The sequence below is a fragment of the Chiroxiphia lanceolata genome, chromosome 6 (assembly GCF_009829145.1).
Source record: "Chiroxiphia lanceolata isolate bChiLan1 chromosome 6, bChiLan1.pri, whole genome shotgun sequence".
Lineage (NCBI taxonomy): Eukaryota > Metazoa > Chordata > Aves > Passeriformes > Pipridae > Chiroxiphia > Chiroxiphia lanceolata.
Genome location: NC_045642.1, coordinates 16,195,237 through 16,220,021, shown reverse-complemented (window position 1 = coordinate 16,220,021; position 24,785 = coordinate 16,195,237). Strand labels below are relative to the sequence as shown.

General features: G+C 40.1%; 1 protein-coding gene across 2 annotated transcripts in view; it reads left to right on the top strand.

Annotated features, from left to right (window-relative positions):
• Positions 1-7,643: 7,643 nt before the first annotated feature.
• The window catches only part of KCNQ1 (potassium voltage-gated channel subfamily Q member 1), a 340,214-nt gene continuing 323,072 nt past the window's right edge, over positions 7,644-24,785 (top strand). For both annotated transcript variants that reach the window (XM_032692166.1, XM_032692165.1), the window contains exon 1: positions 7,644-8,041. In XM_032692166.1, coding sequence (XP_032548057.1) covers positions 7,644-8,041 — 398 coding nt within the window. The remainder of the gene's footprint in view (positions 8,042-24,785) is intronic.

Genomic DNA, 24,785 nt, shown 5'->3' with positions numbered 1-24,785 from the left:
TAATGAGCTCTGAAATAATAGGAAGTATGAATTAACTAATTATCTCATAAATTTTGTCAAGAAAAAGCAGCTTTTCTCCTGGTAGGATATGAGTTTGGTGGGTTGTTTCCTCTTCACTGGCTTAGTGAGGTAAGCACATCCGCTTTGAAGAGGCTTGTAATTTATCAGTAAGGTTATGGGTTGCTCTTTTGAGAAGTACAAAGCAAATACAGTTATTCTCTTTCCAGAGTTTCTAAGAAGGTGATTTGGATGTAGTGCAGACAGTCTGAAATCAATAAGGTTATTTTCTCACTGAATGGTACTTTAGCAAGGCCCTCAAGTTATGTGAAATTGTAACAGCTGTTTAATAGGCCAATTAACAAATGTTAATGCCTCACCATGCATGCAAATGCTCTCTAAAAAGTAGTTATGTTACCACTTGGGTCACTGGATTTGTAATTAGCCGTCAATCAGGGAGCTGACAAGGGTGCTCTCATGTTCTCTTTTTTGCTTGCCCTACAGTATAGAAGAAGTTGTGGTGTTCTTCACACACAAAGTTTGGGGACTCTGCAGAGCACAAATTCAGCAAACTTTAGCTTTAGCACATCTGTCGAAAAACATGAAATCCTGGTAAGCAACTGTGCTTCTGAGACACTGAAGATGAGGACTCAGAGACAAGAACTGTAATTAATCCAATTAGAAAAAGGTCAGGCATGTCTCTAGAATTGGGCATTAAACCACAACTATGGAACGGGTTAAAAGAACTTTGCAAGACTTTAAATTACATCACATTGTTTAGCTTTACCTGTCAGAATAGTACTAGTGAAATGAAAACTCTTTATTTTGTGAGATGAAAGCAACCTGAAATTCCAGTTTGACAGAGCTGAGGTGTCCTGTGGTCTATCCACTGAGTTTTATAGTTTCCAATTTGTTTGCATTTAGGGGTTACATGCTGAGAAAAGGTGCAGTGGCAGGGAAGGAGACATTGCTAGTACCTTTCCTATTACTCTGTTGGTTTTGGTTTTTGTTTTTGTTTTTTAATTTGAGGCATTGGAAAGGTGTTTGATGGATTATTGTATAAAAAAATCTTTGCTTCTGCCACAGAGTTAGCATTATATTCATTGTATTGCAAGTGTATAACCTCCCAATGAAGTTTTCTAATGAACTACCTGCAATGAAAAGACACATTCAACCACAGTTGTGCTTCACTGTCTTCAAAAGTGGGTTGCCAAGTGGGTCCTGCTGAAGAAGAATGATTACCTATCCCACGTCATTCCATACATGTGAAGTAGGATATTATATGTTACAAATTAACATGGTCACAGGCAGGAAGTGTTCCTGCACCAGGAAGAGATTTAGTGATAGCTAGTGATTTCTTTCTCAGCTGCTAAGAGTGAAACTCTTCCTGAAATACTAGAACATCCCTTTATTAAGCATAGTTCCCTCCATAAGTAACTATGGAGCAAAAATTTCAGAGGCATTTCAGAATTTCAGTTAATTTATTTGGAGCTTATTCAGTGGTGTTATTTGATACTGATTTTAGCCTAATAAAGAAAGGGTTTGTGACTAATGTGAGGAGGAGAATTTGTTTTTGATGCAAGATGACATACCAATCTCTTAATTTGAAGAATCCTATTAGTCAGATGCCCTCAGATATGGTGGCATGTGTAAGAAAATGCACAATGTATCCTGTATAGTATCATGTGAGTAAGCAAACACCTGTTGAGTCTCATATGCTTCTGAAATTAAAATATACCACATCTGCCTTAATGATGAAAAAGAACATCGCAGAATTTTGTAAACCTCTTTAGTTTTCTCTTTTGGAGTAATACCTAGAAGAGCCCTTTTCAGTTACAATTGTTGAACAGTTAACCACATTAAAGAACTGGGGAGGACAAGACACCATGGGCACCATGGTGTCCAAGACTGGAGAAAATACACATGCATGTGTACACAAGTGCGTTTGTCCGAGATCTCCTAAAGGTCTCCCCTCTTAGTTTTATCAGGCTTTCACCAGTTTTAGATTTTTGTATTTCCTACTGCCACTTTGTTGAGGATTTGCAAGTAGGTTGGGAGCAGAAAGTGTTGAGAGGTTTGTTTACAAGCCGTGATGCACCAAAGCAGTTCAGTTACAATTCTAGCACCACTTTTTGTCTTCATAGTTTGAGGGCACTGCCCTGAAGTCCTGCTCCTAAACAAGTAAACATATAGGACCTGAATGCTTCAGACTCTTATACCTGGAAGCTTTTGGTCAGCCAGCAACAAGAGCAAATAGAACAGACTAACACTGTAGAAAAAAACTGGAGTTTTATTGTCAGAAACCAAAATTCCAGTTGGCCTGTACTGGCCTTTCATATACATGAATATTCCTGAACAAGAAAAATTAGGAGTCTACCAAGTTGCAGATACATACTTGCTCAGTCTTACCTGGTTGGGTAGGGAACTGCTGGTCAAACTGAAGGGAAAGAAGGAAATGCATGTATGGGCAGTGGAAATGAGGATGGGTAACCTGAGAAGTGTATAGAGATGAAGTTCAGTTGTGTAGGCGTGGGATGAGGAAGGCCAAGGTGAAGCTGGAACTAAGCCGGGCAAGGGACAAAAAGATTAACAAGAAGGGCTTCTACAGGTATGTTAACCAGAAAAGGAAGGTAAAAGGAGGTGTATCCCCACTGGTAAACAATGCTTGAAAACTGGTAACAGCAGATGAGGAGAAGGCTGAGGTACTCATCAACTTTTTTTTTGTTTGTGTGGCCTAAGTATAAATATGTGCTCAGTCTTTGCTTTAGAACTTAAAATGTGAGCATTGGTAGACAATAACATTCCTCCCCAGAACAACATCAATATGCTTTAAAAACCTATGAAACAGTGTAAAACTATAATATAAATTTAGACATAACCATGCACTGAGATAGCATTCAAACAGATAATGCTAATCAAGATTGTCAGCTGCTGGGCTGCACAGCCTCCATGCTCCAGATATCTGGTGCATGCCACTATCTTCTGCAATGTTACTTCTCTCTACTGACCAGATTCCTAAACTTACTGCATCCACAGTTAAAAATAACCCAACTGTAAAGAAGGGAGAGAATTATAAACCAGATTAAACTTTCTGAATAGAATGTTACCTGCTCTTTTCTATCTGCTCCATTTGTCTTGACAGAGACTGAAACACCTGTTAAAATGTGTCTTTTTTGACAGTAATTAGTCTTTTAAGGAAGTGATCCACTAATATGATCTCTGACAAGACTGATTAACTTCTAACTTGTTAGGTTGCTTTTGCTTTGTGAAGTTATTTCAAGTGGAGGAACATGGGTTTCCTTTTTCTTTTCCCAGGTTCTATTCTGTCTGTTGATAGTTAATTTGCCTCTGAAGACAGCATTTCAGAATAGATGAGGCTGTATTGTCCAGTTTTCAGGAAACAGTTTACTGAGTGTTTGATCCAAGACATACTTTGCCCATCAACTAGCTGCTGTGATCTCTGTAATTCTTAAGGATGAACATCTCCCATGTCTTTCACAGCAGCTCGTCCTAATTACCAGCACTTTACCGTGGTGCTTTTTGAATGATTAGTAAAGGTGTCACCTTCTCTAGACATTCTTTGCTCATACTTCTTGGTGGTATTACTGCTTTTGTTGACCTCCAGGAAGCCTAGACAGCAATGGCTAACAGATGTCTGCACTGAAGGTAGAGCAATGACATGGTAACTGTGGACCTTACTGATCAAGGTAGCTGGTATAAATTCACTTGAAGGAAAAACTTGGCAGTCAGTCTTTTCTTTGTGTGTGTGGTCTAAGCACTTACTTGTTTTGTAGCTTTTAATAGGAAAGTTATTAAAGTAATGATGCATCTGCAAATAGAATTTTTTAATTGACAGATAATATTTCAAAAGTTTTTGTCATACTGTTATTGCTATATGAAAATATATAAAAAATCTAGACATTTATTCTCAGTTCAGTACATTACCTTCATCACTGGCTGTTTTTAAAATTATCTACTGACTTGAGTAAATGGTGGATTCTCCAGGAAATTGAATGCAACCAAATATTTGCTCTAATTCAAGAAAAATAAACCCAAAATTAAGACAATATAACTCTTTTTCCTCTTCTTGAAAAATGTTTTTTAATATGTTCCCTGCTATAACTGAGCAGAAATGGAAAGAGGCATTCAAAAAAACCCAACCCAAACCAAACCAAAAAACCAAAACCAAATCAAAAAAAAACATCCCCCAAAGTAAACTAACAGCAAACAAAATTATTTCCATGGCAGTGGAAAACTGCAGCAACCTGTAATTGCAATGTAAGTGTTAAAGGCTTTCAGAAGACAGAGAACACTCAGATACTGACTGTTTGTTTGAGTCTCAGCTTCCACCGGGAAGTAATCACATAAAAGATCAAGGTGTCTCTTTCTAACTGGCTGCAGCAATTCCAGTTTGTAAACATTTAGCAGTGTGATCTGACATGATCACAGGTAGGCACAAGGTGAAAATACAGCATTTTAATGAGCATATGTGACAATGCATGCATAATATCAGTCATAATTCAGTATAGGATAACAGAAACAGAGCCCCAAGCTGGTACAAACATTTTTGATCTACTGTAACTCAACAGTGGGATTTTCAGAAATACTTCACTAGTCTTGCTCCAGTTAAATTTCTAGAACTGGGAGCTTTACCATCTGATTAATTGATGTATTGTCATCATACTTCAGTGACTTATGACATCTCATTTTTAGAATCAAAGTCCTCTTAAAGACATAAATATTTAAAACAGTACTTGCAAACTGAGAAATAGCAAATATCATGATTGTTATTAATTTTGCTACAGTGCTGTAAATACACAAAGTAAACTAAATTATTATTGTTCTAAGAAACAATTCAGTGTAGTAGTTCCACCTTAATATTTAAAAATTATGTCTTCTTTATTCAACGTATCTCCCTATTCTCTTCACTATCAAAGCCTAGATACCCGGCTCCATAAATGTATTTGCACACTCATCTGCCTCTTCTTCCCATTTTTAGATCTTCCATGTTTACACCATACTTTCTGGATATTTTTTTCTCTTCTTCTACTTACATAATTCTTTTGTTCTGTAAAATGAACATGTTTATTATCAAGACATGGCTACTTATGAAGGGGGAAATCAATAATTGCCATTACCATGTTGAAGTATTCATCTTGAAAATGTTGCACGTTATAGTACAGTTTTGGTAACAAAATATACATTAAAGATAATTATTCCCTGGATTCTCATCATTAAGTAGTCATCTATTTGACACTTTTCTTTGATTATGCTCTTGCCTCTACCTATGCCAGACAGATGTTTTAGCATTCAGTAAAATGAACTAGCTGGCACTCATCTGACAAAATTATTTTTGCTAAATAAAATAAACGTTATCATTCATCAGTAATACATTTTTAAAAGTGGATTTTGATTAATTCCTTGACTCCAGGGAAAAGATGTTTAGGTATTGCCTAAATACTAGTTTTAAATATTTTAAAATTCCTTTATCTGCGATGATTCTTTGAAAGATTTTGCCAACATCAGAGGTCTGACCTAAAATCGTATGAAAATATTTCTGACTTGAAAAACACTTCTAGGTATAGGGCTATGGAATATATTTGTGACTTTTCTTTTTTGTAGTGAGAAAATTTTTGAAGCAAACTTTGGTTGTTAGGAACTTTCTCATTGAACACTCAAGATAAAATTTAGTTCTTACCAATTTTCTTCCCTGTTTAGCCATTTAAGTACATAATACCTCTCTAACTTGTGTTTTGGAAGGAAATTGCATAAGTAATACAGAAATTCCATTTTCTTAGGTTCAGATACAGTGGGGGTTCTATTCTTTGTTTTGTTAATCAGCAGATAGATAACAACATAATACCAAGATATTTTTACAAGATTTCGAAAAGTGTTTGGAAAGCAACATAATGAACATATGAACACACAGCTGAACTCTGTAAGTTATGTTTTGCAGCTGGCTCCAGAATATGGTTCTATAATAACCCAGACAATGTTATGCTGGTCTATAAAACAAAGTGGAACACTTACATAAAGAAAGACATTTGTTAACTTTGATATCAAGACTTTATCAGGCTAGTCCTCAAACAGTGAGCCTTCAAGGGTAGCGATGACATTCTTTCTTCCATTAGTCATTTTTCTTGTAGGCTTATTGCAAGAAAGAACAGTTTCTCAAAATAGAGAAACCTGGCTCTGTTTTGACCAGATACAGGAAAACTTTCCTTTGAAATGCTGTTTTTATTAAGCTTGTTTGTTCTTCATGCTCTGGTGGAGGGACAAAAAGCCTGGTTAGTATGTTGTTGGTTTACAAACAGGTTTTGCAAATTCTCATTCTAAAACTTCTGTTTTTCGAGATCCTTCATGGGTGTAAATCAGCACAAGGGCCTACCAGTCTTTCTTGTTTACACTAGTGAAGGATCTTGTCCAGTTCCCCTACCATTCGTGCAGCCTGACATTTGAATGGAGCTGCAATTAGCAGGGTTGTTTTTGTTTAACTTTATTTAGCACCTTATCTCCCTGTAACATTCTTGTCCGAGTACCAGTATCAACCATGAACTCAACATAGCTCTTACCAATGCTGTTCTATTTTGGGCTAGAATGAAAAAAACCCTCAGCCCAGATCAAAGAGCACCCTCCTCTTTTCTCTGGGAATAGACATTGTTAACTAACTGGTGCAAAAAGCCATGACAAATCGATTCACACCACAGATAAGGAAGTCATAACTTACTCCACTATGCAGGAAAGTTATCCAAGCCCTAACCATAACTTGTTCTTAATGGCCAAACACATGTACCCTTCCACAAAACCCAAAATGTTGCTGGTGAGAAACCCAAATTGTAGAGGACGCAGGACTGCAGAACTGTGTTTATTGTGTTCTACAGTTTTCCCCATTATTTACTCCTTATGTTACAATAACATGAGGGACCGCAAGGCCTGTTGTCCAAGCTCTAATTCCTGTTACTCGTATTAAAAGGAGCCTCCTTGAGGATTCAGATTCCAGCAGAGCTCTGCGGCTCCCAGGTGCTGAAATTCTGCAAAAAGGGATGGACCATCTGGCCCTGAAGGCTTTGGCAGTCCTAAATCTGAGGTAAAGGCTTGTACAGCAGAAGCTCAAGCCACCCAAGGGCACAGATCTGGGAAACACTGGAGCACTTTATCTCCACAGAGCGGGCTGAGACGGTGGGAAAGCCCGCTGGGCTTCTGGGTTGCTGGAAGGCTGCTCCCTGCTCCCTGTCTTCGCAGTTCCTCACACAGGTGAGAGGCCACCTCCACGCAGCCATGGTGGTGACAAGGGGACAGGTGACACAGGTGGAGGTCAGAGCGACACTACAGAGCGTGTGATTTGTTTTGAGCGTGACACGGAGGGCGGTCCCGACGCCACCAAGGGCTGCCCTCCCAGCCCGTGCCCTCGGGGGCCAGGCTGGGGTACCGCCGGCAGCGCCTCCCGCCGGGCAGCACCGGGACTGCGGCGGGGACGGGCCCGCCCCCGCCCTTGCCCGCACCTTTCCCCGTTGGGAGCCGCCCCGCGGGGGCCGGGCCAGCGGCGGCGGCGGGACAGGGCGCCCGGCCCCGGCCGCAGCTCCCGGGGCAGCGCAGCGCAGCCCCGACACCGCCGCGCCGCCAGAGCTGCCCCGGCCGCCCCAGCCATGTCCTCCAGCTCCCCGCCGGGCGAGCCGAAGAGCCGCAGCCTGGGCCGGCTGTCGCTGCCCAGGAGAGGCAGCATGACGCCCGGCAAGAAGCCGTCGGCGCTGGAGCTGGCCGAGAGCACCCCAAACGCCCACTACGCCCCGCTGTCCGCCGCGCAGGGCGGGCAGGCTCCGCCGGGCTGCGGCCCGGAGCCGGTGCGGGAGCGGGCGCCGCGGCTGCGGAGCGAGGTGGTGATGGTGAGCGCCGACTGCCCGCGGCCCCCCGTCAGCCTGGACCCCCGCGTCTCCATCTACAGCCTCCGCAAGCCCCTGCTGAGCCGCAGCAGCGTCCAGGGCAGGGTCTACAACTTCTTGGAGCGGCCCACGGGCTGGAAGTGCTTCGTGTACCACTTCACCGTGTGAGTACCGCCCCGCTCCCGCCGGGCACCTGCTCCGCGCCGCGCTCCCGTTACAGCCGCTGGACCGGTCCCCTGCAGCGGGGGCGCCGTCCCGTCCCGGCCGGCCGTGTGGGGGGCTCCCGGGGCCGCCCCTCACCTGAACCCGAGGGGCCGCCGCGCCCTCTCCCCACCTCCTCCGCACGGGGCTCGTCCTCCCCGCGAAGGCTTCCAGACCAGCCCGGTGCTCCTGGCTTGAACATCCTACAGATACAGTCTTTTGGTCTGGGTGGGGTTTTTTGTTTGTTTGTTTGTTTGTTTTTTTTAAGCAGGTGTGAAGTAAAACAAAAGTCACACTCCAGGGGAAAGTTACTCCTTTTTTTTTTTTTTTTTTTTTTTTAACAGAAATGCGGTATTGCCTTTCAGGAGCGCTTAGGTGTACTTATCAGATAAGGCAGGAGCTGGCTTCAGGCAATTTTGTTCAGGTTACCCTGGGAGTTGACATAAATTGTTCACACTGAATGTGGAAACGAAGTAGGTAACAGTGTCGTCCATTCTTTACTAATTTTCGATGCAGTGACATCTACATGATGCCGATGCTCACTGCACAGCACCAGTTTCTAACCGAACAGGTGTGTTATCAGTGCTGCAGCCCTGTCAGAGGAAAATGAGAGGCAGGTGATGCTCGTTTTCCTTGCCTCTTTTATTGCCCCTTGCTCTAACTTCTTGTGCTATCGGGTACGAATGCCATCACTGTTATTTTTAGACAGGAAGGAGGTGATGTTTGGAGGGTGTTGTTTAACTGCAGGCAGGTTTAAAAATGTTTTGGCTCTAATATTGTCTGTGGAGTGCGATGTCCAACCCGAGCCAGCGCATCGTAGGTCTGTGTTGCACAAGCATCTTGGCAAGTGCTTCCGTGAGAAATCCATGCTTTTTAATCGAGGTGTTGCTGAAGGCTTGTGTGACCCTTGGGCAATTGGTGGTATGTTGAATATAGGTAATAAGGTCAGGTAGAAATGTGTCTGTTTATTGTATGCATGCACAAACATATCTGTATGGATATCCATTACATATATATATATACATGTATATATATGTACTTACTACAGCACCTAGAGGTAAAGACATTTTATGGTCAAAAGACATTAAAGTCAGTTTTTATGATCTAGTTATTTTATTCTGATTTTAAATTCTCTTTCTAAGTAACTATTATTTAAGGTCAGTTCAGGATTGTGTGCTTCTATTCCACATTTGAGTATTCTGGAGTCTTTAGATCATCAGGTTAAGTGGTACCAACTTTTATTTTAGTGGAGGGAAAACAGCTGTCATCTGAATGTATGTAATCAGGAGATGACTGTGTGCAACTGCTGAGATAATTGTGGGCTCCATTCTCTTTGGCATTATGATAATGCCATTAGATGACAAAACGACTAATGGCCATAAATATGAAGTGCCTAATAGTTGTGGTTGAACAATGTAAAACACTTTCAGGAATCGGAATTCCTTTATTTTTTTCCTTTCTTTCCTAAAATGGAGTTTTAGGCAGCCATCTTTTATGGTTTCTGACCTTTCAGGTGTCTCAAATTATGTACAGAAGGGACAGTAAACTGTGTTCAATATTGTAAATAATCTTCTCTAAATATAAACTGTGAGCCTAGAAAACATCTGTAAAACAAAAATCAAACCAAAAATGGTTGTTCCCTTTGTTTGCCTAAGGTTCTAGTTTGAATTTTAACTTCCTCCCCCAAGTATTAGCAGTATGGGTTAATTCTAGCTATGCAAGAATTAAGATTTTGTAATTCTATTTTAAGAGATTGTAATATGTATAAATCGGTCTCTCCCCCCCAAAACACACCCATGGTGTAATCATTAGCCCCAGCGTTTCCCCTCTTTCCAGAAGAACTCTCCTGATGCAGTGACGAATGATAGTGGCAGTAAATATTCTCAAGCCGCTTACTAAGTGTTGTTTAAGTTCCTTAGGGCACTGAAGAGACAGAAGAGAGTACTAACACCCTTGGATGTTTCTTGCAAGGCAATGTGCAAATACCATTTAGGCAGCCTCACTCTAATTCCCATCAGCAGAGGGAATTGAGGCTGTACTGTTCCCAGGCATCCCAACTTCTCCTTATTTTTGTGGTACATAAGCTTATACTTTTTGTGCCCATTAAATAATGTTTTAATTTACTGATCTTTGGTCCATACTTCTCCATCTCTCTTTCTGAGCTCCTTCTGTCCCAAGTAATGCTCTCTTTTGAGTACAGCCCATGCCAGCCAGGTGCTGAGTATTGGCAGATGAAGAGTGGCTACAGAACAGAAGTTTGTTACAACTGACAAAGCAGGTTTTTCTGATTTGGAGAAGCTGTTGTGTCTCATCATCTACTCTGGAGAAAGCATAGGACCTGCTTTGTGCCAACAGTTGGCTACAAGGGATGAGGTGCAGAGCTGGAAAGGACTTGGAATTACAAGACACACACACTGTCATGCATGTGCTTGTTTCACACTGGAGGAAGTACTTGATTATTCTATTGTCAACATACAAACAGTCATTCACAGAATGCTAAGCTGGGTTTTACCTCGTGGCATGCAAGGACCCTGGTGTTTGTCTTTCCTGCCCAAAGGAGTTTAAGAAACTGAAGTCGTTTGCCTGCTTTTTGACTCCGTCTGCTGTCTGCCTCCTGCTTTATTCTTGGGGCTCTCAGCTGCCTGAGATGTCTTGGTCGCTGTCTTAAATGTTTCCAGGGGAAGGAAAGAACCGATGTTAAATCAGGGCTTAAAGACCTAAGCTGAGTAGAGGGTCCTGATCTAGCCAATGATGGGAGCAACGAGCACTGAGGGCTTCTTCATTTCCTATCTTCTGCGTGGTGCAGAGTGCGTGGCTGTGTTCTTAAATATATACTCGAAATATTACAGTTAGAAACAACTCCTGCAACAATCCATGCAACTTGTTCTGGACCTGTATCTCCAGCTGGTTGTTAAAACACTATTTATCAAGTGATAAGAGCTACATCTACTGATTGCCTGTCACACCCTTTTCCTGCTCAGCAATCTTAGTCAAGTGGTATGTAGAGTACTAATAGCTAAGAACTGATATTCAGAATTGATTTTCCTCGGGTTTATATTATATTGTTTGGAAAAGGGAAGTTGAACACCAAACTTTAATCCACAGATTCTAGGTTGGGATGTTTGTTTCATATTGTTTTGATTGCTGTATGTTCTGGTGAGCAACAAAACCTTTCGTGTTCCCTTGACTTAAAAGATGGAATCTGGTTATCTTGTACAGCAACAAATCAGGCCAATTACCTGTTTACTTTTGATTTGTTACTTCTTTCAAAAGCTTTCTGAAAAACCTATTTTCCGGTATGCAACCTATTTGCTCCCTCTTGTTGATGTTTTTAATCTTCCAGGGTAATTTGACATCACAGTCTCTGATTAAATCAATTGAATTCTAGACAGGTCTTTTCTAAGAGTTTTTCTTACTTGATCAGACTATAGAGGAGAAAATCTCACATGAACCGAATAGGGAATGAAGTACTGTGCCTCATGTATATTAGATTGTTGGAGGCTGGGGTAATAGTCTTTATGGAGAGAAGGAAAGGATAATTGGCTATTAATTTACCACTCAGAAAACCTGCCTAAAAATACTAGCAGAGATGATAGAAACTTTTATTTCAGTTACTTGACTTGGTTTGATTTTTTTGTAATAAATTTCATTCAAATAGATGGAGTATATAGTATATGTACACTTAATTTTACCAGTGCAAGTAAATTATGCTCCATGGCTAAAGATTTACATGCATGACTTCTGCAAACACAGTTGGTGGTTGCTTGGAAACTTGGGCTTTGCAAGCAAGAGCTTGCCCTGTGTTGTGGCTGCATGTATGGTAATGTCCTGCCAGAGCCACAAAATCCGCCTTGGCTGTCAGAGGTGAGGGAATGACTGAGAGCCACTGTTCTCAATGACCTTCCAAGCTAGGGCATCTTATCATACTTATCATAGTAGTGCACCTTGAGATAGCAGCTTTGAGAGGTGAAATGGTTTGTGGCCTTAACGAATCAAGTTTTCAGGCTCTGTGAAGAGAGGTGGAGGGACAAAAGAAACTGAAATTCTGTCCTCATAGTGGCCTGCTGAAATCCTTGGACTCTGTCCCAGTGTTGGACATGATTGTAAAGAATTAAGTGAAGATGTCAGATGTTTAAAAGAAATAAGTGCTCAAGGGAAGAGCTTCTTCTCACCCTCTTGAGTTTAAAATAAACAAAATGTGCCTAAAGAAACTGAAGTTATTAACTGATTTCTCTTGTTCTCCCTATGGCAAATAATGACTTCTGGTAATGTTGGCTCCCCGTGTCCTTTGAAGTGTTGGCTGTAATCAGAGAGAACAATTTGGGAACTGATGGGCCATTAGTCTGTTCCAGTGTAGCAGCTCTCCTTTGTTGCCATGCGAGATAATCAGCTTCTGTCTTATCTCTGCATTCGTGTACCTGGTTCAATTTACTTTGCCTTTGTATAAGTTTGGTTTAATCAGCAATGATTATCATTGAGTTTGTTCGAATCTCAAGTTGTTTACATAAGTTTGGACTGGCCAGTTGTTGGGATTTGAAAAACTGGTCTCTAGAAACAGACAAGCTCTCAGAAGTGTGGCTGCATGTGTATGCATGTAAAGATGGGAAGTGAGGGTAGATAGAATATGCCAGTTGCTTGAATCGGGACTTGGAGTAATCAATTATTAAAGGTAATGCAGTGTTTACAAAATGCTGTTTACACACAATACTGTGAGGAAGAAGCATAACTCCAACTTAAAATCCCAGGTTTGCCATGTTTCCAGGTGTACTGCAAACATAATTCCAAACCTACTGGTTCATACTTGTATAAACTGTTGAGGAGGTAAAAAGATCCCTAAAATAATTAGTGTGTGCTCTTGCTCACACACAATTTTTCTTTCAGACTAAAAAAAGCTGCAAACAAAAGTAATATGTTTTTGGCATGAATATTTGTACGTTTAGAAATTTTTGTGGCTTGAAATCAGACTTCATATTATTACTTCTGTTTTAAAAAGGAGATATAAATCATCCAAAGTAAGCATAGCTTTTCTAAGTGGAAGGAAAGAAAAATAACTTAGTCGTGGGTTTTTTTTGCTGCTGTCAATAGCAAGAAGACCCAGGTTTAGGGGTTTTTTTGTCTCATCAAGACTGAGGTAGTTTAACTGAGGTCAAATTGGCCCCCTCACTTTGTCATATTTGAGAGAGAGATTATGATTCTTGTCAGGCATGTGAACAATGTTTGCTTTATTTCTCTATGTCTTTTGTCTATGAGCTCCTGTTGCTTGCAACACTATATTTTAGTATTTATACTAAAATTTATTTATACTCCCACCTCTTCATGCTATATAATTGTAATAACGGGAATCTGCCACTTTGTCACTTCACAGTTTCAAGAGCATGGTGGGTGTGTTACAGCTGTGCAGTGGCTTAAAACAAGTCTTTAAGGTCGCACACGTGCTCAAAGTCTACAGTTGGGAAAAATGAAGTGGAAACAAGGTGATATTTGTAGCTTTTCCCCCTGCCCTTCCCTTCTTCATCCCTATTCCAGAGTCTAGCGTTTTGATTTGCAGCTGAGTGAACATCTTTGCAACCTAACACTATGTATCTGTCAGTGTGCTTGGTAACAGTTTTATCTGAGATGAAAAGGGATTGAAAGGTGCCTTTATGTATTTCCAGAGGAGAGAAGACCACTTGCCTGCCATAATATCACGGCTAGTTGTACGCATAAGACAGTGTGCTCATGTTTAGGAGTTGCTGTTGCAGGGTCAGTCTAGTTTGCTGATCAGGCAGATAGTGAAGCTTGGAGTCTTGGCAGATTCTGGATGCAGGTGAGGTCGAGAAGTGACTTAAGGGTTTTGCTGCTCCCTCCTTTCCTGCTCCATGTTGCAGTGCAACCTCTAAGCTACAATAATGCACGAAGGTTTTTCTTTGAGACTTATGTGACTGAGGTAGTTTGGGTTGGCCAGTACACAGCTTTTCTCTCTTGCCATGTTTCCCAGTCTGTAACTCATCAGAAGTGTCATTTTTGCTGTGGACTGTCTGGCTGTCTTGTAACTAAGACCAAACGAAGTCCATGAAATGAAGACCTCAGGAGTGGCAATGCAGTTACAGGTCAGAAAGGGTCCCCATTTCTCTCTCCCAGTGGGACAGTAGAAGTGTTCGTGTTAAGAAATGCAGATACAAATAACTGCAGGATTGACTAAACTTGGATATGTTTTTCCATTTTTACTTAATAATTGACTGTCATCAGAAAGAAAAGCAGCATCAGAAACTGTATCCTCTCAATGTCATCAGTAGTAGTTAATGCCCTGGAAGCCACTTTAATTAAACCACCATCTTTACATCATTTGTTGCATTCAGTGATCACTGCATGAAAATTACCATGGCAGTGCATTTTGATTGTTGAAGGGGAAGGAAGGTGAAAACCTAGATATCTTCCAACTAAAATGCCTTTTGATGGCACACAGTACCTCTAGCAGCAATTGAGAAAATTCAGTTTCTGTTCTGAAATGCTTAGCATGGCTACTTGAAAAAAACATTGTTGAGTAAAGGAAGTTCTGTGGAGGGAAAAGAGACTTTGTAATTGTACTGATATTTAGATTTTCTGATAACTAATGGAAGCAGAAGGCTGTAAACTGGTGAACACTAATGCTCAGGCAAGACAGATTGTGTGCAGTGGAGAAACAACTCTGTGAAATGCACACATAAAAGTTATGAATTTTCTTAATTTGGGCAGGCTTTCCTGGGGATAGGCCTTCTCTGTTTTCCTATCATCCTTCCAGTATGACATTTCACATATTCTCTGGTATTTGCTTTCCTCCAGGAAAAGAATTATTCTACCTTTAAAAGTTGCACATGAATGATCTTAAAAAAACCAGTAAGTGCAGTATTCACATCTCTGTATATCTGTCAAATGGTTGGTTGGGCAGTTCTGGCACACTTCCTTGCCCTGGCTCTTCAAGTGCCAGGGAAAAAACGTGCAAGGCTGTGTAGATAGGCCTCTTTCAAAACTTTCATTGCAGCTGAATCAAGGATAGAGTTGAGATTCAATTGCAGTGAACTAATTAGGCTGAGCTCCAAATGCCTGAGCGCTGGATCTATTACAAACAACGGTGCCAACATATGCTGTAGGGAACTATGCACAGGCACAGTGCTTAGCTGACTTTAAACTTGGCAGTACCTCATTAATTTTGTGTGTTAATAGGTTGTTTAATGTGCATTAGTGGCCGAACACAAAAGCTGTGAACATTTGCTCATTCAGTTCCAGATGGAAAATAGTGTCTTGTTGGGGGCAAGGTGTTTTCTGCCTGCCACCAAGAGGTCCAACACGTTTCAAATGTCTTGGAAAGTTGCCAGATGTAAATAAACCTGGTGGGTCGGCTGAGTTACAGAAGAAGAATGCGCAGATTGGTGAGGTTTTAGGTAAGGGACTAGCTCTCCTCACACAGTCATGCTTCATCTGGCATAATGGCCTGTGAGAACCATTATAATACCAGTGGTGGTAATGGAACAGAACATGTATTTGTGAGCCTCTACTCTGGCAGTAGTTACTGTATCTTGCCTTCTACCAGAAAGATATATATGTGAGTGAGTGTGTATGTGTGTGTATATAGATGTATATTTAATAACAGAGGGAGTATTCAATGCTTTAGTAGTCAAATTTAATTTTACTATGTGTTTTTAGACTGTGAGTTTTGTTGTTTTTTTGGGGTTTTTTTAATTAGGAAATTCTAAAGCTTCTCTAAATCAAGAGTTTTCTCTGGTTTACAGATTGTGCATATCTGGAGGACTAGAGAGGTGCTTGGTGTGAACTTTTTTGCAGATATGTGGCTTTTCTTCTTCTTTTTCCTACTTTGTGGTACAGAATAGTAAAAAAAGCAGCTATTTTCTGTGTTCAAGGAGCTGTAAGAAATTGCACACTGCAAACCAGGGCCTGGGTAAATAAGTATAGTGTAAGTATTTAAAAAAAAAACAAAACCAAAACAACAGCACCAAAATCCCCAAAACAACAACAACAAAACCCACACAAAATCCAAAAGTACTGTCGCGCATTTCTTAAATGGTAGTTTCCTTCCTTAATGGCTTTCTACCTCAGAAAATGTAGAACCTGGAAAATTTACAATAAAAAATGGATAGACACAGGATAAGCCAATGATTTATTAAAGCTTAGTACAAACACTATGACAAAAGCCAGGTTTTATCTCTGAACTGCTTTAATGTCAGAACTGCCAGCTGCGTAAGATAATGAACACACATTTTCTCAAAATGACTGAATCTTTTTTTGAGTTTAAGAAAAGAATGCATCTGTGTGGGAGACTTTTTTCAACGAATACAGCAAGCACTAAATCTGCAGCCTTGAAATTTTATCATTTTGAAAGCTATAAACTGCCAGAAATAGGAAATTATACTGCAAGTCTTTAGGTAGCCTTTCTATATTCCTAGCAATGTGCCCAGAGTAGGTATTTTTATTTTTTTCATATGTTCTTCACAATCAATGTGATGTTTTAATATTTTATGAAAAATGTTAAAGCCAAAATAAACCTAGGATAAGGCTTCTGCATCCTTTAAAGTTTCTTCTGCTTCTGCAAATGTTGATCTTGATCTTTGAATTTCATATTAAAGTTTTCAATAGGAACATAAATCTCACTTGTGTTTTGCTAATGCCAGTGGACTTATGAGATATCATTTGACAACACAATTTTGTCATATTTGTAGTAGAAAACTGAATTTTTTACTCCTAACTATAAAATCCTTCTTCCTTTGCAATCTGCTGGAGTTATTTAAAAACTTAATACATTGTTATAGAACTTGACTAATGCTTACTTCAAATGTGAAATGTTCTTACTGAACTAAGATCTTGAAATAGTAGAGCTCTATCTTTGTTTATCCTAACAAGTTGAGCTCTTGTTTGTCATCTATTAGCTTTACTCTAACACATCCTTAAAAAAATAGAGCATACGTTTTCTCTTGCAATAGGAAAGTATAATACATTTGTTGAAGTAATATCTGTTCTGATTCTGCAAGAAATTATCATTATGTGTTTAACTTCACTATGTGAACAGCTATTAGCTTTCCAGTGGGAGCAACTAGAAAATATAAAAGGTAAAGACCAGTTAGTAAAAATGAAAACTTCTATACTCATCTGCAAAAATAGAGCAATTAAAATTACTTGCCAGACATTGTTCACAGGATATGTAGAACTCAGTTACAATTATTTTATTTAAAGTAAGTTATTTTTTTCTGAAAGGCTAAGCATCTTAGAGCGCTAATTCTGTGAACTTTTACTTTGTCCAAGTGACTTTTCTCTTGGCTTTAATAAATATGTTAAATCACATAGCATTTATATGAAGCTTTTTTACCATCTTGACAGTAGTTTTGTTGTAGATTTCTGAAAATCAGTGATCTTCTTTCTGTCCCTTCCAACTTACATGTGTTTTAGACTGGGCAAGAACACAGGCTTGTCCCTTCTGTTTAAACCAGAGTGTGATCACACTTGCAGTAGGTTGTTCACTGACAGACAGCAGGCTGGAACTGACACAAGGAGTCTAGCAGGCTTGGATGTATATAAATCCAGTCCTCAGAGGTAGTTGGTTTCCTTTGAAAACCTACAATGAACCCCTGAAATCTTGGAGATAAGTTTAACATTTTTTGATTTTTTAACAATATTTTTTGTTGCAGTGTTAAGATTACATACTTCTATTGGATAGTAAAGAAAATTGGGTCTCATGGTTTGAGAACAGAATGTAAATCACCCATCATATTACTTCCTTGGATCCTCTCCAAAGACACTGGGTTTAATACCAGAGGCATGGTATTGGCGGCAAAGATTACAGAAACCTTGCTCATCCCTAATATGACAGAGGCTGCAGTCTTTGTAATGAGTATATTTTCCTTCTGCGAAGAAAGGAATTGCCTTCAGAGAATATGTTTGTTCCTGCAGCAGCTATTCCCTTCCCAGCAAAACCATGTCCTTTGAAAATGGGCTGGAATTGGCTGGAGTCTTCTTTTTCACAATAACCCTTGAGGGCACCACAGTCAAACTAAGAGTTGAAGTAAAGGTTCCTCATCTCTTGTACGGATGTTGACAAGTGGAGCAAAGGAGAATGAATGCAGGAAATAGCTGCCACTGTTAATCTCATTCTTACACCCTTCAAATGCCTGTGCCCAATTATCTGTGCAGGGCAGTGGAGATAGGAGAAGCGACAAGAGGAAAGATCTTCCATCCTGTGGCCTCAAGAAGTAGAGAACACCCTGTGCTGATCCTGTTAAGAATCAGTGGCGTTTGTATTCTGTACCACAAAGGCTTTATATGACCTTTTCAAACTTCATACTTTTTCCCTAATATTCATCCTAAGTAGAGGCTATTATTTGTTTTTCACTCCTTTTCTTAGAAGACACTAAAGTGTGGTCAAACCTGACAATGAGTAAGTAACTAAGTGTATTGCTTTATTGTGGTGTGAGTAAACTTCATGTGATTGTATGCTGTTATCCTACCCGTGACCCAGTGGATTATCTCAGCACTTCACACAAAATAAACCTGCTCACTTGATGTTTTCTATGTCAACAGGTCATCCAGCACCCTAGTGCTAAGCTGTCTGGGCATCCTCTTTCAACAGTATGTAAAGTATGACAGGCACAGACATCTAAATGTTACACAGTCATGTCAGTTGTGTGCCTTCGTAGTTCTGTTTATTCAAGATAGCTCTTTGTAGCTTTTATTTAACATTATGTTCTTATTTAGACAACTACGTATTTGAACCGTAGAAATGAAAAAAAATACTACAAGAATGAGGCAGAGAACAAAGCTTTCAGATTTTGCAGTTTTTGCAGCCAAATGCGAGGCTGTAGGTGTACTTGTGTTAATGCTCACCCTCCTTGGGCATGTGAATTGCTTGTTGCACTTTGATTGTCAAACACCGGGGTTGCCTCCTGATCACTGCTGTGGCAGTCTTTTGTTGTGTGACTTTAACAGAAGACATTATACTTCCATCAAAGCTCCCTGTAAAGTGAGACTAAGGAATTGAACACTCTGTGCAAAAATGTGATATGCTACGAGAAGAGCATAATCTCTAGAAGTTTTCAGTGGATCATATCTGTAAGAGTAAAGGGACACTAGCTTATACTTCTTACATAAGAGTGAAGATAACATTCAAGCAGGTTTTGATACTAGCTATTAGCCTCTGCTGAGGTGGTCTCCTTCTTCTGAGGAAAGTTTTATATCACATACCTTTCTCTTCAAAGAAACAGAGATGGTTTCAGGAATTTCATTATCTCTGTTTGTCCTTATTGAAATAATGTATGTCTCAAACCGTGTGGTGTGTAGAAGAGACTTTGGATTCTGCTGAATTTTAGTCACCAGTGGCTGTGAAATACCACAGCCAACCATGGGAAAATTGTGTGACTTTAGGACTGGAACTGAAAGCAGAAATTAAATCAATTGTAGTTAAGTGTCCCTTAGGCAGCAAATGATTAACCAGAATAAAATTTGGCTGCACCTCTGAGATTAGCACTTACCTTATAAAATAAAACTAGCATTATAGGACGTCTTTTAAAATGTATTTAGTAATTGAGCTCTGCTTTTAATAAGTGCTTTTCTTATATAGTTAGGATACAGCATGGTAGTGAAAGTAGTTTCTTCACTTTTCCTGGTTCTTGCATTTATCTAATGGTAAATGTAGGGAAGAATGAAGTGTTTTTGCAGGATCATTGTAGGGACAGTGTTGTTGCAATCAGGGAAGATAAATAGTCATGGGAAAGCCAGACCATATATGCTTTAGTTCTCCAGTGTAGATGTGACTGCTTTATAGTAATGAGCTGAAATAAATTTGAATTCATGGAATGAAATGGAGAAGAAGAGCTTAGACACTAAGGAATAAGGACTGCCTGTAAATTTACTTCTTCCTCACAACTCTTCTGGGTCAGCTTTACTCACTGCTTTATACCACTTTTTATACAGAAGAGGAGATTAGCTCTCTCAGCACCCATGGAACTGAATGAAACAATGAGATTTACTGGCTGTAACTCTCTCTACTTCCTATCTCTACTACATTTGATACTAGGCAACTAGGTGGTTTTAAAAGATGTGTCTCCACTGCTCTCCTAGATCAAAATGTGGATTATAATTGAGCAGTACCTCTTAGATCAGCTTGGATAAGCACAAAGGTAGAGAAAATGTATACGTAAACCCTGCACTTGTGCCAACTGATGGAGTGTGAGTTGGTTCTGGCCCAAAAGCTTGACAACCACAACAGTTTAGAGTTGTGCCTATGCTAACAAAGGGCTTATTAGCATAGGTAGACACTAACAATTGTAGTTGGGACCAAAGCTGGCACTGAGCCTGACAGAGGCTGTGACTGCACCTAACTGGGTAGGTACCACTGCTATATACTATAACATAATCTTCTAGACCAGGGATCTCCACACCTTCTATGTCTTTACATCACTGTAAAGACAAGACTGTATTGTGTCTTTCCCAGCACCATGGGAATATTCATGGCCTCTAGGGTAAAGTGGCAGTACAGCTAGGTAGTCAGTCTGTACTTCTGAGTCCACCCTGCCCTGATACTGCACTAGCACCTTGGAGCACTTTGCTTTCGCTACCCCTGGATATGTGTTAGTACAGTGGCATCAGGTACTGGCCAACAACTGTATCATACATAACGTTTCAGCCTTCTTCCCCCCTGACTCACAAGTTCAATGGAAGTTGTAGGCTGTTTGTTCTAGCTGTGGTGAATAACACAATCTCACTGCTCTCTCCCCTGGCACCCACGTCTAAAGCCATTATCAGCATTGCTGTGGCTCTGTGAAATCACAGTGGTGTTTGATTTAGGGGGAAATTGGCACCTCTTTGACAAGTGCTGGAATGTCCCAGCCTGTCCTTGGGGTGTTGTTGGCATCTTTCACACCAATAAACCCCCAGTCAACAGTCTTGATCATGGGCAAACACCAGCCAAGTGCACAAAAGCGCTTATCACCTGTTAGGCTGTGCATTCATAAAAAGCAAAGTCATAAAAACCTTCGGTGGCTGGCAATTCCAGAGCTTGCTGTTGGACTTGAAAAGAAATCCTGAAGAACAGAGGCTTCTTATCAATTTTAATTGCTGGGCAGTGGAGAGTTGCCGCTTGTTTAACGTCATCTGGTATTATCAACTCTGACACTGTGTTAGAAAGATGTTTCTCGTGAGCAGCATTCTGTTGAATGTAAAATTAAATTCCACAGAAATACTTTGTTTTCAGGAAGAACTCGGGTTGAACAATTGAGTCCAACAGGTAAAGAAATGCAAAATGGAGTGTTAAGAACAGATTGACTGGAGTTGCTTAGGGCAGTGTTAAGATGTTGAATTTTAGACAATTTTTTTAAACTATGGATTGTAATTACTTTGCACTGCTGCTGAAACTAAGTTCTGTGTTACCTATCCTTTTAGGTTGCATTTTTAAACTTTGCAGTAGTGCCTATGCATTTATACTAAAAATAGAAATGTCAGAGTTAATGTTCACTGGGTGGTTCTATATTCATGCCACACACTTAAAGCCAAAGTTTTTGCCACCTTTAGGGAACTGGGCTAGAGGTAAAATCACTTTGAACAGTTGCATCAACATTTGTACATGAGATTTGCCTGTGAGATTTTGGTTTTGAAGTCAGCTTGCTAGATTTGAGCAGGAATCAAATTCCATGTGGGTCTACAACTGCATCAGTAGAAACTGGTAGATGTGCAGCTTTTTGAAATGCCAAGCAAGCGTTTTAAATGCAATTAAAAATGCATCTGTGCTACTTTTAAACGAAATAGAAGTAAGAAAACTCCTTGGATTTTAATTTGAGAATTACTGTGGAACTGCAACTTCAATGCAAGAAGCTGATATGAAAAAATGTGTACTTTATGGCAGCTACCAGGGAGCAGATTGATAGCAGGTAGTTAGGAATGGCTGCATTGGAAGCACCTTCTCTGATCTCAGCTCTACCTCCTAAGTAGCAGATGTGTCCCATCTGTGGGACTGTGGTTTTCACGCATGGAAGATATGTTGGAATGTCCCTAACTGACTTGGAATGAGACCTGCATTCACTTGCTGTCTGTAGCAGCTTTGAAAGTCTTTAAATGAGACATGACCAGAAATAACCAATTCTAGGAGTGTGACTGGGGCCTTTTGCATTTAATGCTCCATCCTTTTGTTGAGATGGTCAAGGAAGCTCCTTGTTTTGATGGGTAATTTATTTGCAACTGTCTATTGCCAAAGACGTGTAGACAAACTGGGGAAGGGGAAGAAAAATCATATGTAAAACAGTCCTGTTGGCACCTAAAAGAGGTGATCTTTATTTATAAAAGAGGACATCTTTATTTTGGTGCCACACATTACATGTAGAAAATAGATGCATTACCTCTCCTACAAAAGTGTCTGGCTGTTAATGTGCTGTTCTGATGTCTGGTAGGTGAAGTACCATATAAACACAATTTCTCTATTTTTTAGGGTTTTTTGCATGTGTATCTGTCTTCGTTTGAAATTCTTTCTTCTTACATGTTTTTGTTTCTCTCTCTTTTTTTTTTCTTTTTTTTTTTTTTTTTGGTTGTTTTTTTTTTTTTGGGTGTATGTTTGTGCCTGAACTTCTTTGGACTTTTAGGAGAGCAGTTGTGTATCAGATTAGGAAAAGCAGCAGTGAGAAGCTAGAGCAATTGTTTACTTTCTGTGTTAAAGTCTGTCCACACTTGAAGTGGAAGGAAACTGCTTTTCCTTGTTGCCGGGATTCTAGTGTTGGTTTTGTTTTTTTCTTTTTTTTTTTTCTTTTTCCTCCAGCATGAGGAATTTCATAGTTGAAACTGCTTTGGCTTATGAAATGCTGAGCTATTGATGTCTCTATAGTTAGCTTATGGAGAGGAATGCTCCTGCTGGAGTAATGCCTAGCCAAGCTCTTGCTGGCTGGCTACTTGTGTGTGATTAAACAGAAGCAGGAGCTGCAATCAGTCAGTTTTCAAGTGGTCACCGGTTCAAGTCTGTTAGTTCAGAGTACCCTGTCAGTGTTACTACACTGCTGCCTTTGCTTAGATGGATAGGAGGTGTGTATGTTTTCACTTCTCACCTGGATTTTTCTTTACCATTTCCTTGTATTTGTTAGCTTTTATCTTTCTCACGGAATAGCTAATGTTTATCATTCAAGGAAAATCTTTCCAAGCATTCACAATTCTAGCCAGAGAATGGATTTGCAGTTTTGTCTGGAGCAAGCAGTTCCTGTTACTCATGAAACGGGAGTGGCTTTTTAATAAAGATGCCGGATCTCTGCTATGCAATTACCATAAAATGACCGGTACAGCAATTCTGTATTGTCAACAGCTTGACAACCAAATGCTTTTTGAATTGCTTGTAGGATCTGGTGTTGAAATAAACTCTGAAGAGGAAACTTTAATGCTTAATATGTGCAGTGTTTCTAGATTGGAGAATCTCTCCCTAACCCAGTATGTAATACCAATGCATCTACATACCTGGTCATGTGGCCAGGAGACTTTTTGGGAGTTCAGGGAACATGAGCTCTGCAGGAGCTACAGTGCACATAGCTATGAATACCTGGCTGTATATTTTGAATAATTGGCTGAACGTAGGCACCTTTTGAAAGGCAGCAAGTCTTTACCTTCTCGAGTCTGTGCTGATATCAGAAGTTCTGTAATCTGTTTTGAGCTGAGCTGAACTTTTAAACAGCTTTACTATCAGGTTGCCATCTGTTTGGGGTTTTGTTTGTTTGTTTTTGGGGGGGTTTGTTCGATTGTTTGTGTATATGTGTGTGCAGTGCTTACCAACAAACCACACTGCTACATGGTGGAAGTTGCTAGGTGCTAAGGCAATGCAAACAATAAATAATAGGGATCGTGCTGGAGTCTTCTGATGAAGTGTAACATGGGACAGCCTCCACAGTAATTGCTCCTTTTTTTGCTAGCCTCAAGCATAGCTATCTTCTCTAAGGTTGGGACACATCCTGTTCAAATGAAACGTGTCACAAGCAACTAAAAGACATGAGTGGGAGATGGTTATGAAAGGAACCTTGTTTGGAGCCAGTCCAGTGAGCTGAAGCCTGCATCCTGGGGAATGTGGAGCCCTGCAGCCCAGCCAGCATGCCAGCAGGATGAGGGTTCAGAGAAACTCAGTTTCTGAGCACTGCCAGGGAGTTATGCATGACAATCTGTTTTACTTTCAGATATATATTTTTTTTAGTTTGTGGTAACTAACTTGTATTTCAGTTTTAACTCTCTGTATATGGTAGTCTTGCTGGTTTCAACGTGATAAAATATTTGAAATGTTGAGTGCTTTAAAAAGAGTAGGTGACCATTCAGAAAGTACTCAAACATACTTTTTCCTCTGAAGAGATGCACTCTCATTTGTTTTTCTTTATCTTGACCTGTGAGTCAAGGGCCTGCCAAATGCATGTTTGCTCTGTAATTGTATGATATGCATCTCAGGAAAATCAGGAGGAGATAGTAAGCTGAGGAGAAATACAGAGTGAAGAAGGGGCAGAGGGTTGTGTAAAACCAGCTAAAGAAGTGAAGTTAAACAAATAAGTTCTCAGTGTGGTGGGGAAGTTAACCCAACAGGAAAGTTATTAATGAAGAGCACTTCAAGATCTCTCTAACACTGTTGGCCAGACAACTGCTGGGAAATACTTGTTTATCCCTCTTCCTTTACCATCCTGGTATGTGTTTCCACAGCATAGAAAATCTCTAGTGTGTGAAGCAGGGGTGTAAAAGCTTGGA